The 14,941-nt window shown below is 46.5% G+C and overlaps 1 protein-coding gene across 9 annotated transcripts; it reads right to left on the bottom strand.

Moving 5' to 3' along the window:
• Positions 1-744: 744 nt before the first annotated feature.
• Positions 745-14,713, bottom strand: LOC110504372 (cytoplasmic polyadenylation element-binding protein 4). Of its 9 annotated transcripts, none has more exons than XM_036969722.1 (12): positions 14,543-14,713; positions 12,301-13,451; positions 10,563-10,658; positions 9,188-9,281; positions 8,154-8,204; positions 7,961-7,984; positions 6,998-7,174; positions 6,717-6,806; positions 5,987-6,105; positions 4,542-4,656; positions 4,184-4,365; positions 745-3,966 (listed from the first exon to the last, which is right to left on the bottom strand). In XM_036969722.1, the coding sequence occupies exons 2-12, from the start codon at positions 13,372-13,374 to the stop codon at positions 3,739-3,741; spliced, it is 2,250 nt and encodes a 749-aa protein (XP_036825617.1). In that variant the 5' UTR covers positions 13,375-13,451; positions 14,543-14,713; the 3' UTR covers positions 745-3,738. The 9 variants fall into 9 exon arrangements, with proteins under 9 accessions (XP_036825617.1, XP_036825616.1, XP_036825618.1 ...); XM_036969721.1 differs by having other exon boundaries at positions 12,301-13,454; positions 14,543-14,712; XM_036969723.1 differs by lacking the exon at positions 14,543-14,713 and adding an exon at positions 14,080-14,359 and having other exon boundaries at positions 12,301-13,454.
• Between the last annotated feature and the right edge of the window lie 228 nt (positions 14,714-14,941).

The raw sequence follows: 14,941 nt of genomic DNA on the forward strand, positions 1-14,941 counted from the left end.
GAAGGCTACCCGAAACATTTGGATTAAATGTTAGGAATTGTGAAAAACTGAGTTTTAAATGTATTTGGCTAAGGTGTATGCAAACTTCCAAATTAAACTGGAATTGCAGTGGCCTGCTGAGACCAGTATTCTCATACCTCTAGGTATCTGTCGTTGTTGGTATCAGGAGCCAGAGGTCTGGGCTGGAGGATTGGATCTGCCTGAATCTATAAATAGCCCTGCCTGACCTGGTTCAGCACAGCAGGCCAGATGTGTCAGAAACCACTGTCGCTGTCTGTCTGTCACACCATCACACACACACAGCTGCACTGAAAGGTTGTGGTCCAATTCTCTACCCTTCTAGTCAAGTTCACAACACACTTAACACAATTAAAAGAGAGGAACAAAACAATGTAGATGGGGTGGGTATTGTGAGGAGGAGGAACAATCTCCATGAAGTGTACACTCACTCCCCTTCGAGGAATGGACTGGTGTATAATAAATATATGGTGCTAAACTCCCTCAATCCAATTTATACCAATCCAATGTTTTTAAATCCATGAGTGGAGTTAAGTGTCCACTTTAGTAACAGAATGAGGTGTTGTAGTGCAGGAGTCAAATAGTAATTAATATTTGGGTGCAGGGTTCAAAAGGAATGTACCGGGGAGAAAAAACAAACCCGGTGCACATTTGTCCATTTCCAGCACATGTAAACTTTCAGCAACACACATGCCTTGCTTTCCTCAAGAAACTGACCACAACCACTTCTCCTCACAGCGGAGTTTTATTCTTTCAACATCTCACAATTCACATACTTCAAATGTTGTCTGCATACAGTTCTACGTAGTTGGCTGCAGATGATTATAGGACATTAGATCGTTTTTTTTACTTCAGTTCTACAAACCAACTATAAAAACTGACATCTTTAATTAGCACAACATAATTGTGTGTGTGTGTGTGTGTGTGGGGGGGGGGGGGGGTACAAATCGGAACTTATAAGTGTAAAATGACATAATAAAAATCAAGATGATGTCTCAAGTAAAAAAGATATATCAATAAATACAACCTTCCCAGCATACCATTAAAAACTATTGGCATGTTTCGCAATCAAGTAATACTAACAGACATTATTCCTCTGAATGTGATGCACAATACAGCAATTAGAAAACATAGACATCAACAAGTTCAACACATCACCCCAAAAAAATAGAAAAATCTCATCCAAATGAAAGTGTTACATTTCAATTGAGAATATAACAAAATACATCACCAACCTAGTATATACAATGTTTTCTCAATCACAGTAGCATGGTAGTAGCAAAATCATCGAATAAGCACAAAACAAATGTTTAAAAATAAATTCACATATATATATTTATATATTAGTAGAACATTTCGCTTTGCAGACACCAGCATGAATAGTAGACTGAAAAAAAATAATCCTGTTTTAATGTTTACATGGTTTATATGGGTTTACATTGCAGAATGAGAGAAACTGTTTTAGGAAAGAAGGATTGCACATAAGCGCTCAAAGTTAACTTGCAACATGAATCACATTCAAGTCTATGTCCCAAAGCCTGTCTGCCTGCCTGCCCGCCCGTCTGCCTGTCTGTCTGTGTGAATCTGCCTGCCTGCCTGCCTGCGAGGGATGCAGACTTGAGGAGAGAAAGAGAAGCTAGATATTAGGAGGTGATCTGAAAGAGAGAACTAAAAACTCTAAACAAAAATAAAAAGGAAAGCTGTCTAGCGCATTACAATAGTTTCCTGCATTAACACTAGCCAATAGTCATGTTGTTATTCTGTATTACGTCATGCATGCATAGAATAACTGGAACGTTCTGGAACCTTCAGGTAGTTCCAGATAGAGAATCTAGTTTTTAGAACACCGGTCATCATTCTCTCTGATGATACAAGGGAATAAGGGTTTACTCATCCACTCATGTCAAAAAATGCCATCTAGATTTTCCTTGCCCACTACAAGCTGAATATATGTTTCAAGACTATCAAAATAAGTTTAGAAAGGTCTCGTCATGCCTTAAGATCCAGTACTTATGGTTTATTATGAAAGAGAAGTCTGTACACGATTGGCTACCTATCTGTAGTCTGGCTGTTTATCTTTCCTTTACACAATCACACCAATGGACCAGACAATTTAAGATTTACCAGCACTTAAATATATAAAAAGCTAAATTGAAAATTATATTAATATCATTAATTTTCTCTTTTTAAATTAAGTTTTACAATAAATGCAGATCTCTTAGTAACAAAGGTACAAAATTATTTCTCATCAAGTGGAAAAAAAATGAGGTATTGCAAAAGGAGTTATCATCTTATGAAAAATGTGCCTAAAACGACTATTGAAAAAAATATTTAGAAAAGTAGTGCATAATAAATTTATATGTTCATGACAAAATAATCAGCTATAAAACACTGTACAAAAATCAGCAGGCCATGTATAAAATAATATCTTTATCTCTGTGACAGTAAGTTCTTCAGAGTGTCCAACTACTAACGTATTCATCCTCCACAGCAAGGATCCACTAGCGTATCCATTCGCCTCAGTTTGGATCTATTTCCTCTACACTCCAGTCATGCGAGAGAGAGTGCATCAGATCACCATGAGACTAGCCTGGTTGTCCAGTCTGTCTGTGCTTTAGCCAACTCTCTGTGTTAATTAGCTGGACAAGGATAGGCAGAGGAGTTGGTTCAACACTGAAGCACATACAGGCCACGACCAGGCTACATACTATGAGTCACTCAGGGAACACTGTAGCTAGCTACCACTGTACTGTGAATTCCTACTAGTACTACAATATTAGCATGTTAGCATCCAGTGCTAATATCCCTGACAATATAAAGTGAGCTAATACTACTGCCAATACCTGATCCCTGCCTAGACAGCTAGGGCTGTAGTCTATCAGCTGAAACCTGTCTTTCCAAAGACAGTTTCTCCCCTCTCTCCACAATTCAACAACTTAAAACAGCACTAGCCTTCCTGACCTTCTGAACCTGAAAATGGAGTCTTACAGTCCTTAAACCCCTCAGATAATCAACTGCCGTTGATCACTTGTTTTTAGGCCAATCTTTGGTTTGCCCATTTTGGCTACAAAGAGTCAATTTAAAACCATGATCTAGAAACACATGCCAGTAATCGCTGCCAGTCCCGAGAGGATAATCTTTTCTTAAATAATCCTGCATGTATTCTGAACAGTTTATTTATGATGAAGGGAATTGTCGGTCAGTCTGCCCTTTTGTAATGTTTTCAGTGGTTTTCTTTGACTATTGAACTTTAACCCGACTAGTTACTCTCAAACTTTGGTTAACGATACAAATATCAACCTAATTCTGCATGCGTAAATTAACAAAAATAAGTGTACCCTTTAACACACAACTGTTCTAGTTAATATACTGATTGAGGTGCAGCACATACCTCACTCAAATGTTATATGTTACTCTTGACAACAAATGTAAGCAGCTTTGCCAGCTAATGTGAGAAAAGAAAGTACAGTCAAGTCAGAAGAAACATTTCTTCTCATATCTAATAATGCATCCAAGTACTCATGCACACCTTAACTTAAATTCAAAACGGGATTTCATTCACTTAGTTGTCCTTCTTAGCATTTACTGTTCTGAGAAGGTCTGATTTAAAAAATAAAGATTAAATTAAACTTTTAAATTAATTTTCCAAACTAAATAGGAACCAGAAAAAAAGAAAAGTGCATTTATTTTCTACAACATAGCCCGTCCCCCTCTCCCTCCCTAGTTCCACCTGAAGGATATGTGTCGGGGCCGGTCTCCCCCCTCCTTGACCAGTGGCTTGTGGAACTCTCGTCCAGCCCGGGAGTGGATGGCGGCCCAGCAGTACTCACAGTAGTACTGGAGACAGGTGACGTTAGCGCAGAAGAAGGGAGCGAACTTCCCCCCACAGCGTGTCCCCTGGCACTCATCACACAGCTGGTCATCCAGCACGTATGGCTTCACTTCCACCTGGGGGAAAGGGGGAGGACAGAAGGGGAAAGAGGGAGGGAGGAGATGAAACATACCCAGATGGAACGAGACAAGAGAAACTCGTGGGGAGAAGCTCAGACCCAGCTCCATTTTGTAGCTTAGCTATTGTTCGCGTGAGGTCTCTATGGTTCTTCTCCTGGACAAAATGCACGGCGTATGTGGCTCCGCTAAACTACCACAGACCAGACTGACTCACCCGTTTGTCGATCTCGCCGTGCTGCAGCTGAACGAATCGAGCGCTGATAGCAGCGATGTAGCTCTGTTGATTGGAGAATGCCACACGGCCCGCTCCTTTAGGGTACTTCAGCTCAGGGTCTGTGTCGATTCCAGCGTAACACACTCCTCCATACAGACGATCCATTATCATGGCCAGCTCCACTGGAACATTAACACATATAGGCTGATGATGTGGCTGACTGGGTCTGTCAGACAGTGTTAGCCTGCTGAGCTAAAGCCTAGGCATTACGACTGTAGCTCAGGGTCTTTAGCTCTTCCACTCTCTCACCCCATTCCACCCCACCATTCCTCACAGACACAGAAACACAGTCCAGTACCTGCGCGTAGAGGACGTGGCACCCCCCCTACGAAGATGGTCTTCCTGGGGTCCAGAGGCTGAGAGCCGTCCATCACAAAGTCACTGTCGTTCAGGTTCCAGGGACGGATCTGGACCTAGAGGAACACACAGACATGGCCAGACAACGTTCAGATAACACCCATTTAACACTCAAACAACATCTAGAAAAGGCTGTAACAAATTCCATATAACATCTGTAAAACTCTTTCAATGTCCATACAACTAGATGTGAACCATGGGGGGGTGGACTGGGCAGAACTAGGGGGGGTGGACTGGGCAGAACTAGGGGGGGTGGACTGGGCAGAACTAGGGGGGGTGGACTGGGCAGAACTAGCGGGGGTGGACTGGGCAGAACTAGCGGGGGTGGACTGGGCAGAACTAGCGGGGGTGGACTGGGCAGAACTAGCGGGGGTGGACTGGGCAGAACTAGCGGGGGTGGACTGGGCAGAACTAGCGGGGGTGGACTGGGCAGAACTAGCGGGGGTGGACTGGGCAGAACTAGCGGGGGTGGACTGGGCAGAACTAGCGGGGGTGGACTGGGCAGAACTAGCGGGGGTGGACTGGGCAGAACTAGCGGGGGTGGACTGGGCAGAACTAGCGGGGGTGGACTGGGCAGAACTAGCGGGGGTGGACTGGGCAGAACTAGCGGGGGTGGACTGGGCAGAACTAGCGGGGGTGGACTGGGCAGAACTAGCGGGGGTGGACTGGGCAGAACTAGCGGGGGTGGACTGGGCAGAACTAGCGGGGGTGGACTGGGCAGAACTAGCGGGGGTGGACTGGGCAGAACTAGCGGGGGTGGACTGGGCAGAACTAGCGGGGGTGGACTGGGCAGAACTAGCGGGGGTGGACTGGGCAGAACTAGCGGGGGTGGACTGGGCAGAACTAGCGGGGGTGGACTGGGCAGAACTAGCGGGGGTGGACTGGGCAGAACTAGCGGGGTGGACTGGGCAGAACTAGCGGGGTGGACTGGGCAGAACTAGCGGGGTGGACTGGGCAGAACTAGCGGGGTGGACTGGGCAGAACTAGCGGGGTGGACTGGGCAGAACTAGCGGGGTGGACTGGGCAGAACTAGCGGGGTGGACTGGGCAGAACTAGCGGGGTGGACTGGGCAGAACTAGCGGGGTGGACTGGGCAGAACTAGCGGGGTGGACTGGGCAGAACTAGCGGGGTGGACTGGGCAGAACTAGCGGGGTGGACTGGGCAGAACTAGCGGGGTGGACTGGGCAGAACTAGCGGGGTGGACTGGGCAAATCTCACAACTATTTATACCAGCAGTGCTAGACTGACAAGGAGGCAGACAACTCCAACCAAGAAGTTTAATTACAGTTAAAAACATTTTTAAATACTGCCTGGGTGTGTGGGAGACTCAGACAGACTGTCTCACACTAGCCAGACACACACACACACACGTAAAGCTCCACTCACAGGCTTGTCCTTGATGGTGGGGCTGGAGACACAGAGGTAGAGCTTGCCATCCTCCTCGATACAGGCATCAATCAGATCCTGGACAGAGCTCTCGTCTTGGAACAGCAAGAATGCATAACCTTAAGAGGGGAAAGAAAACACTCAGTACTCTCATGACCTTCATCTATTTCCCTTCATTACCAGGGCACAGAGTATTCCCTTCATTACCAGGTCACCGAGTATTCCCTTCATTACCAGGTCACTGAGTATTCCCTTCATTACCAGGGCACCGAGTATTCCCTTCATTACCAGGGCACCGAGTATTCCCTTCATTACCAGGGCACCGAGTATTCCCTTCATTACCAGGGCACCGAGTATTCCCTTCATTACCAGGGCACCGAGTATTCCCTTCATTACCAGGGCACCGAGTATTCCCTTCATTACCAGGGCACTGAGTATTCCCTTCATTACCAGGGCACCGAGTATTCCCTTCATTACCAGGGCACCGAGTATTCCCTTCATTACCAGGTCACTGAGTATTCCCTTCATTACCAGGGCACCGAGTATTCCCTTCATTACCAGGTCACCGAGTATTACCAGGGCACAGAGTATTCCCTTCATTACCAGGGCACTGAGTATTCCCTTCATTACCAGGTCACCGAGTATTCCCTTCATTACCAGGTCACCGAGTATTCCCTTCATTACCAGGGCACCGAGTATTCCCTGGCCAATGTGACCATATCAGACTCACCTTTGGGTGGGAAATAGGACTTGCTCTCAGCTTTGTGGGGCCAATCGACAAACAGGTGACCGAACCGGCGGAAACTGGCGGTGATCTCATCTGAGAATGAAAGAGTCAAAGCTAGTCAACTACACAGGCTCTTCAGGAACCTGCAATGGTGGTCCACAGCCTCTAAGCCTCTATGACATCATATGTCAGGGCCCATTACCACAGAGACGCCTCTCAAACCATTGTTTATAATCCTAAAACAACATTGTAGAAGGTGCAATATTCTGTTCATTGATCAATACCTTCGTCTATATCGGGGGGCAGTCCTCCCACAAACACCTTGCGTGAGTATCTCTCCACTCGCTCTCCGTTGAGCTGCGGGAAACAGTGGGCGGATCCTAAACCAGGAAGTCCCTGGTCACCTGACTCGTCCTCTCCGAAGGAGTGCTCGTCCCCCATGGGGAACAGGTTAGAGTGACCTGGAGAGCAGAGAGAAAGAGATACTCAAACCATACTAACCCAGACACCCTGGATTTATTTGGCCACTTTGCATCCATTTGTGGTTATAATTTATAATTTTCCAAACCATACTGTGCCGACTCCGATATTTCATTTACACATTGTGCTTTCCAGCAATTATTGTGAATGTTTAACCAGGCCAGCTTGGTATAGCTCTGCTCAGCTCCGTTTGACTCAGTTTTGGAAAAAGGGTAAGATTTTACCCAAATAAATGTTATTGTGAAGACAAATGAGAACCATGATCATGAAACCAACCACAATTTCCTCAAGCACTTGTAACATAATGCTTTGTTAAAGTCCAGTGGCAAGCCACCACAGCCACGTCACAAAAGCCCAGCAGGAAACAGGCAGTCTACAATCCTGTCAGGTCATCTTCTTTTTTTGCTGTAGCTCTCATACCAACCACAAGTGTTGAACGTTGTTAATATAGCAATCTGTGAGACGGTCAGTCAGCACGACTACAACACAGATGACCTGGAACTCTACCAGGCTTATAGAATTTGGATTGAATTAATACATTTTATTTTGATGTAAAAAAAAAAGAAAAATACTAATTTCAAATCCTCCCTGGGGACTTAAAGTCTTCCTCCGCAGGTTCAGACCTAGTGAACAGTCAGAGTCGGGAGGAAAACATATCTGAAACAGTACCCTATTACACAGCGAGGCCAAACCAGACGTAATCGAGGCTTTGCAAATAATGATATGATGGAAGCTAAAACATGAAGACATTTTGGGTTTAGCATTACCTCGTCGTCTGCCATAGCTCCTAGCTGCATGTAAAACAAGAGACAACAACCTTCATACCAACTCTTAACAGCACAGGGTTACAAAATAATCTAAATCCCATGAACAAATCACATCCAATTTACTACCACTACTGTGAATGACTGAACAAAGCTATAAACTGTATAGTATTGAGGTAAAGTAACATTTCCATACCATTCATGGGCAAAGACATGTCTCCGCCCTGGTGAGAGAAACCATAGCGACCTGGAGAGGAACAGACAGAAGTCAGTAAGAATACGCATAGTATTTTGCCTTCTAACTCCACCCGGCCCCCGCATTCTAACTCCACCCGGCCCCCGCATTCTAACTCCACCCGGCCCCCGCATTCTAACTCCACCCGGCCCCCGCATTCTAACTCCACCCGGCCCCCGCATTCTAACTCCACCCGGCCCCCGCATTCTAACTCCACCCGGCCCCCGCATTCTAACTACACCCGGCCAAGATATTCTAACAACTGTAGCTGTTCTGTGATGTACTGAGGAGAATGAGAATTGACATGAGCAGCAGAACCATCAAAGCATCCAGAGATCCTCTGACTTAACAGCCAACCGATTGCGAGACGTGATCAGAGGGGAAATTAGAGCATAATCAGGGTGGATCGACTGGCCTACATTAACATGGTGACAGTCTTAGCAAAAAAATGTGTCTTCAGAAATGTGATGCGACAAAACGTCATGTTTAATTCATGTTGGTGGAGAGAATAGAGAGTGGAGCAGAGATGAAAGTGCCAGCATAGAGGTACTTTAACAGGTAGCTTTGTGTGTGAGATTGAGCAGGTTAAGACAGAAGAGTATTGCTCAGTACTCCCACCACTCAGAGGACTCAGTCTTAAATGTGTCTGTGTTTCCACTACTCTGCTCTACTGCAGCTCAGGAACTCAGAAGGATATGTCTTTGAAAAGACTTGACATCAATCATCAAGCTCTACATAAAAAAACATGCCATTACTGTATGTCCAGCTAATATTTTCTCATTGTTTTTAGTATTCCAGAATACCAGGGCCTATATTCACAAAGCATCTCAGAGTAGGACTGCTGATCTATGATCAGGTCCCCCCCTGACCATATAATCATATTTCTTATTTTCTAAAAGAGAAAACTGATTCAAGAACAGCACTCTTATTCTGAGATGCTTTGTGAATACAGGCCCAGGGTGTCTTTTCATACTCTGTGAAACAGAGAAACTCACCTTTCAAGGAATCCTGTTCAGCCCTCATAATATCAATCAGACTGTTCTCTAGGGAGTGCATGCTGAAGCCATCAAAGGAACGGGTTCTCTCCTGCTGAGAGACACAGAGACAGGGAACACGATGATTACCCTGCGGTGTTTTATGTAAGAACAGGAAAATAGAACCATTCTGACTCTAGAACCCAGAGGTGGTAGGTTCTAATCTAGACCCTTGACAAAGTTTTGCTTTGATAATAGATGATACCTGTGTTGTCCTGGTACTTAAGACCCTCTAAACAGATACCCGTCCATGGAGAAGTTCTGTGGTGACGCTTATCAACTACAATACAGACTAAATCTATTTATCTGATTCTACAGAGATATCTACAGATGTAGATAATCTACTGCTTTGTATCACATGGCCCTGCCCCTGTCATGCCCCTTCCATGTGTAACTCTGTTGTTGTTTGTGTCGCACTGCTTTGCTTTATCTTGGCCAGGTCGCAGTTGTAAATGAGAACTTGTTCTCAACTAGCCTACCTGGTTAAATAAAGGTGTTCTCAACTAGCCTACCTGGTTAAATAAAGGTGTTCTCAACTAGCCTACCTGGTTAAATAAAGGTGTTCTCAACTAGCCTACCTGGTTAAATAAAGGTGTTCTCAACTAGCCTACCTGGTTAAATAAAGGGGAAGAAAAACAACAACAAAAAAAGTAGATAAACAGTGATTATTTTTCAATTAATCCATTCCTTGAAGTAATCACTGATCTGTATGTGACTGGAAAGATAAAACTAGATTTATGCAAATCCAGGTCATATCAGATCTGCAATTTTCAAACAGGGCCAAAGCCTGCAGAAGTGAGATGACAGTATGTCAACATTTGTCATACAGGCGTTGTGGCATCTCTAACGCGCTGCATCTCTAACAAGGACAGAAGACTGGGGTTTCCATCCCAAATGGCACCCTATTACCTATATATAGTGCACTACTTCTGACCAGGCTCTGGTTAAAAGTAGTGCACTATACAGGGAATATTGTGCCATTTTGGATGAACACATTACCGGAATAGGCCTCATCCTGGCATTCGCTTACCACCACAATGACAGATGTATAAGTCTACTTATCCAATAATACAGAGTTACTTACATGTGAGCTGAATCATTTAGTTGGCCTGATTGATGTTATCAGATTCTCTACTTACTAGACTCTCGTAAATAGATCATATTTGCTCTTATTTACTTTGATGTGTACTGTATTGTGCATAATTGAAAAGGCCTCAACAAGGCGTCATGTGTTGGTTTTAACAATATAAAAGCATGTTTTAACTCCACTTTCATTGTCCTGTAAGAGTGGATGAATATACTTTCCCCTCTACAGTTGGCTCATCTCTGTACTCACCTGGAAAGGGAAGCTGTCAGTGCGACTCATGCTGTCTTCCATCCAAGGCTTGTGGTTGAACCCAGAGTTGTTACGAAGATACTTCTGAGAGGGAACCTGGAAGACAGGAAAATGTTCTGTAGGACTGTACCATGCAGTACATGTGGGATAGTGCCATGCGATTGTACCATTGATGTGCATAACAGGCGGTTTATATTAAGGCTCAATAGACAACAGTATTAGCTGGATTAGCTGTAGGCGTGAATAAATTATATCATAACCAACTAAATCAAGCACAATGAGTTTGGCAAAACATTTAAATGAAGGAAAATAATTGACTAGTTAAATTGTAGGTCATTATGATTATGGTTAAGCTACTCATCAGTCTGAGGCCTTTGGGACATCCAGTCTTAGCAGGTATATTGTGCTGTATATCTAGTACAGTGCCAGCTTGTTCAACGGGAGGGGCGCAGTATATCTAGCACAGTGCCAGCTTGTTCAATTGGAGGTGTGCTGTATATCTAGCTAGTACAGTGCCAGCTTGTTCAACGGGAGGGGCGCAGTATATCTAGCACAGTGCCAGCTTGTTCAATTGGAGGTGTGCTGTATATCTAGTACAGTGCCAGCTTGTTCAACGGGAGGGGCGCAGTATATCTAGCACAGTGCCAGCTTGTTCAATTGGAGGTGTGCTGTATATCTAGTACAGTGCCAGCTTGTTCAACGGGAGGGGCGCAGTATATCTAGCACAGTGCCAGCTTGTTCGACGGGAGGGGCGCAGTATATCTAGCACAGTGCCAGCTTGTTCAATTGGAGGTGTGCTGTATATCTAGCACAGTGCCAGCTTGTTCAACGGGAGGGGCGCAGTATATCTAGCACAGTGCCAGCTTGTTCAATTGGAGGTGTGCTGTATATCTAGCACAGTGCCAGCTTGTTCAACGGGAGGGGCGCAGTATATCTAGCTAGCACAGTGCCAGCTTGTTCAATTGGAGGTGTGCTGTATATCTAGCTAGCACAGTGCCAGCTTGTTCGACGGGAGGGGCGCAGTATATCTAGCACAGTGCCAGCTTGTTCAATTGGAGGTGTGCTGTATATCTAGCTAGCACAGTGCCAGCTTGTTCGACGGGAGGGGCGCAGTATATCTAGCACAGTGCCAGCTTGTTCAATTGGAGGTGTGCTGTATATCTAGCTAGCACAGTGCCAGCTTGTTCAATTGGGGGTGTGCAGTATATCTAGCTAGCACAGTGCCAGCTTGTTCAATTGGAGGTGTGCTGTATATCTAGCTAGTACAGTACCAGTTGTTCAATTGGAGGTGTGCAGTATAACTAGCTAGCACAGTGCCAGCTTGTTCAACGGGAGGGGTGCAGTATATCTAGCTAGTACAGTACCAGTTGTTCAATTGGAGGTGTGCAGTATAACTAGCTAGCACAGTGCCAGCTTGTTCAACGGGAGGGGTGCAGTATATCTAGCTAGTACAGTACCAGTTGTTCAATTGGAGGTGTGCAGTATAACTAGCTAGCACAGTGCCAGCTTGTTCAACGGGAGGTGTGCAGTATATCTAGCTAGCACAGTGCCAGCTTGTTCAATTGGAGGTGTGCAGTATAACTAGCTAGCACAGTGCCAGCTTGTTCAACGGGAGGGGTGCAGTATAACTAGCTAGAAGAGTACCTGGTTGTTCAATGGGAGCTGTGCAGTATAACTAGCTAGAAGAGTACCTGGTTGTTCAACGGGAGCTGTGCAGTATAACTAGCTGGAAGAGTACCTGGTTGTTGGGGAAAGACTTCTTTAGTGGTGAGATGGAGTTGAGGGCCGTCACCCCTCCGTTGAGGCCCCTGCGGTACTCTCGGACCCCCTGTGACCCTCCCCAGCCACCGTACCCCACTCCAGGGCTCCAGGACGTGGAAGTGGGGGTGGAGGGGGCAGGGCTCTGGTAGCTTCCCCAAGGGGAGGGGGGCTTTGACTGGGCTGGGGCAAGGTGGGGCAGCTGGGTGAAAGCTCCAGAGCGGTGGGGGTGAGGGGGGAAGGAGGGCTGGGGAGGGTGGGGAGAAGCTGGGGAACGGCGGTGCTGCGGGGGGACCCCCTGGTTGTGGGGATGGTAGTGGTGGGGGTGTGGAGAAGGGTGGTGCTGGGAGACAGGGCCAATCTGGGGGGAGAAGCTACCCCCCACCCCTCCGAAGCCGGGCCCGGCGTGGTGGGAGAAGTTCTGGAAAAGCATCGGGGGTCCGTTAGCGTTGGAACCAGCCGGGCCAAAGAACCCGCTCCCAACGTCCTCACTGACCACGGGGGAGGGGTTGGAGGGTACGGCCGGGGACCAGTTGTTGAAGGAGGTCAGGGAGGAGGTAGTGGTGGTGGACTGGGCTCCAGACGTTGCCATCCCCAGGCTGTCCTGGTAGTCAAACCCCCCCAGCACCGGAGGAGAGTCCATCCCACCCCTAAGCTTCTCCTTCCCACCACTGCTCTCCAATGAGCCCTTCTCCATGGAGCAGTCCTCAGGTAGAGACCCATCTAGCTCCCCTAGGCCACCTCTGGCCTCTTGCTGCCCAGGGGAGAGGGCCTGCGGCTGGGCCTTCTCCTGCAGGTCCAGGGCTTTGGCCTTGTCGGAGTCAAGGATCTCATCCTGCATGTTACTGTGGGGTGTTACGGAGGGGAACAGCCAGGCGCTACCTCCTCCATTGGTGGCCGAGGTGCTATTGATGAATGAAGGGGGGCTGGGGGGGTTGGCGGGGTGATTGAGGTGGGAGGGTTGGGGTTGGAGGTGAGGGATCCTCACGGGGAAAGCGGATTTGTTGCCACTGCAGTTATTCTTCACCAGGACTCCGAAGCCGTAGTCATCCATTTATGAATCCTGGGGTAAAGCCAATGTTTCCTCCTTAACTTGGTTCTTCTTATCTCAGTGTCTTCTAGGCCTATTTCCTACTGTTTAACATGAGAAAGGAGAGAAGTGAGGGAGAGAAGGGGGAAAAGTGGGTGAGGGGGAGGTGAGGAGTGAAGGCATGAGCGAGAAAGGGGGATGTGGGGGAGAGCGGGGAGGGAGGGAGAGAGAGGGAGGGTTGAGGCCATAAATACAAAGGCTGTCCCACCACAATTTGAGCCTACAGGCCTTCCAAAACAACACCAGCCTCGCCAACTGCAGTGACTTTGCTGCAACTGCAGCCTGCTAGTCCTGTGATGTAACTCAATGAGAAGAAATCATTGACTCGCTCAGCCACGGTAGGCCAAGGCTACATGATAAAATTACACAGACTAAGCATAGCAGTAGCACTAACAAGCCGCAACAGAAAACACTCGAGTTAAGCTGCGTGGGTTAGATGTGGTAGAAGCACATAGCACCAACCAGGCAGGCTGGCTACACTGTTACTTGACGTTTCACTTCCCAAAGGTCGTTATGTGGCTAGCAAGCTAACAGCTGCTGCGTTGGGCTCCATGTGCCCTGTCAATCAAACACATTGCGATTATCAGTGTTTATCTATATGCGGTCTATATGCAGTGTAGTGTGTCTATGCCCGCGCGTTATAAGTAAGGTAAATACACCAACACCTACCGAATATCTAGATTAATTTTTTTCTCCAATGACCAACTCCGACGCGACCATTTAAAGCAAATACTGATGACGTCTCTTGTCTGTTCTGAATCTAGGGTAGCCTAGTTCCCTGTATAAAATCTGCTACGGTTATAGCCGACAAGCTACCACAGTAGATACATTGTTGCCGATCTAGCGAGCAATCGACGCAGATAAGCAACAATGTCGACTAGAAATTCAATGTATCCTAAAATTCCACCTACAGCGATACACGGGCTGGATCTGCGGTAATATTGGTATTAAATGGTATGTGTATCTTTAAACGACCTCGTCGGTTTCGTGTCCTGTGTGTTCAATGTCATAGCTTAGCACCAATCGTTGTCATCATAATTTAGCAATTCCAAACTACGAGTACAAACCTGAGTGCAATTCTCTGGTATGACATTACATTTATGAAACTAATTCTAGGTCGTGCATTATGTACCTCTAAATTGTCGTCATGTCCTTATGGTTCCTAGATGTTGCCATATTTCAGCTTTTTTCCATTTTCTGCATTTCCAAGTCAGCCGGTGCGAATGGTCTCTTCTAGTCGATGACAGCTGGACCAGTCAGTTAGACACTTCCGTCTCATAACCCCGCCCCCTCCACCAACTCCCGTCCACAGACTGCAAGGGTTTCCCTCTGCGGCCTCGCCCCTTTCCACTGATGAATGGGGTTTCATTGGATATGTCTGGGGAAGCCACACCCATCTCACGCCTTTTCAACGAAATTGCACATGCATTCAAGACGTTCTCCGCCCAAATAAGGATGTCGAGAAATTCATGGGTGGGAGTTGGACATACAGGAAAATAATGTAAGGAAATCATTACATTCAATACTGCCT

The sequence above is a fragment of the Oncorhynchus mykiss genome, chromosome 31, assembly GCF_013265735.2.
Source record: "Oncorhynchus mykiss isolate Arlee chromosome 31, USDA_OmykA_1.1, whole genome shotgun sequence".
In the NCBI taxonomy this organism is placed as follows: domain Eukaryota; kingdom Metazoa; phylum Chordata; class Actinopteri; order Salmoniformes; family Salmonidae; genus Oncorhynchus; species Oncorhynchus mykiss.

Excerpts from the sequence above, each read along its gene's own strand:
- LOC110504372 (XM_036969722.1), bottom strand. The coding sequence starts at position 13,374 with ATGGATGACTACGGCTTCGGAGTCCTGGTGAAGAATAACTGCAGTGGC. Across the intron at positions 7,175-7,960 it reads GAGCTATGGCAGACGACGAG|GTCACTCTAACCTGTTCCCC; the intron begins GTAATGCTAAAC and ends TCTGCTCTCCAG. Across the intron at positions 3,967-4,183 it reads ACGGCGAGATCGACAAACGG|GTGGAAGTGAAGCCATACGT; the intron begins GTGAGTCAGTCT and ends CCTTTCCCCCAG.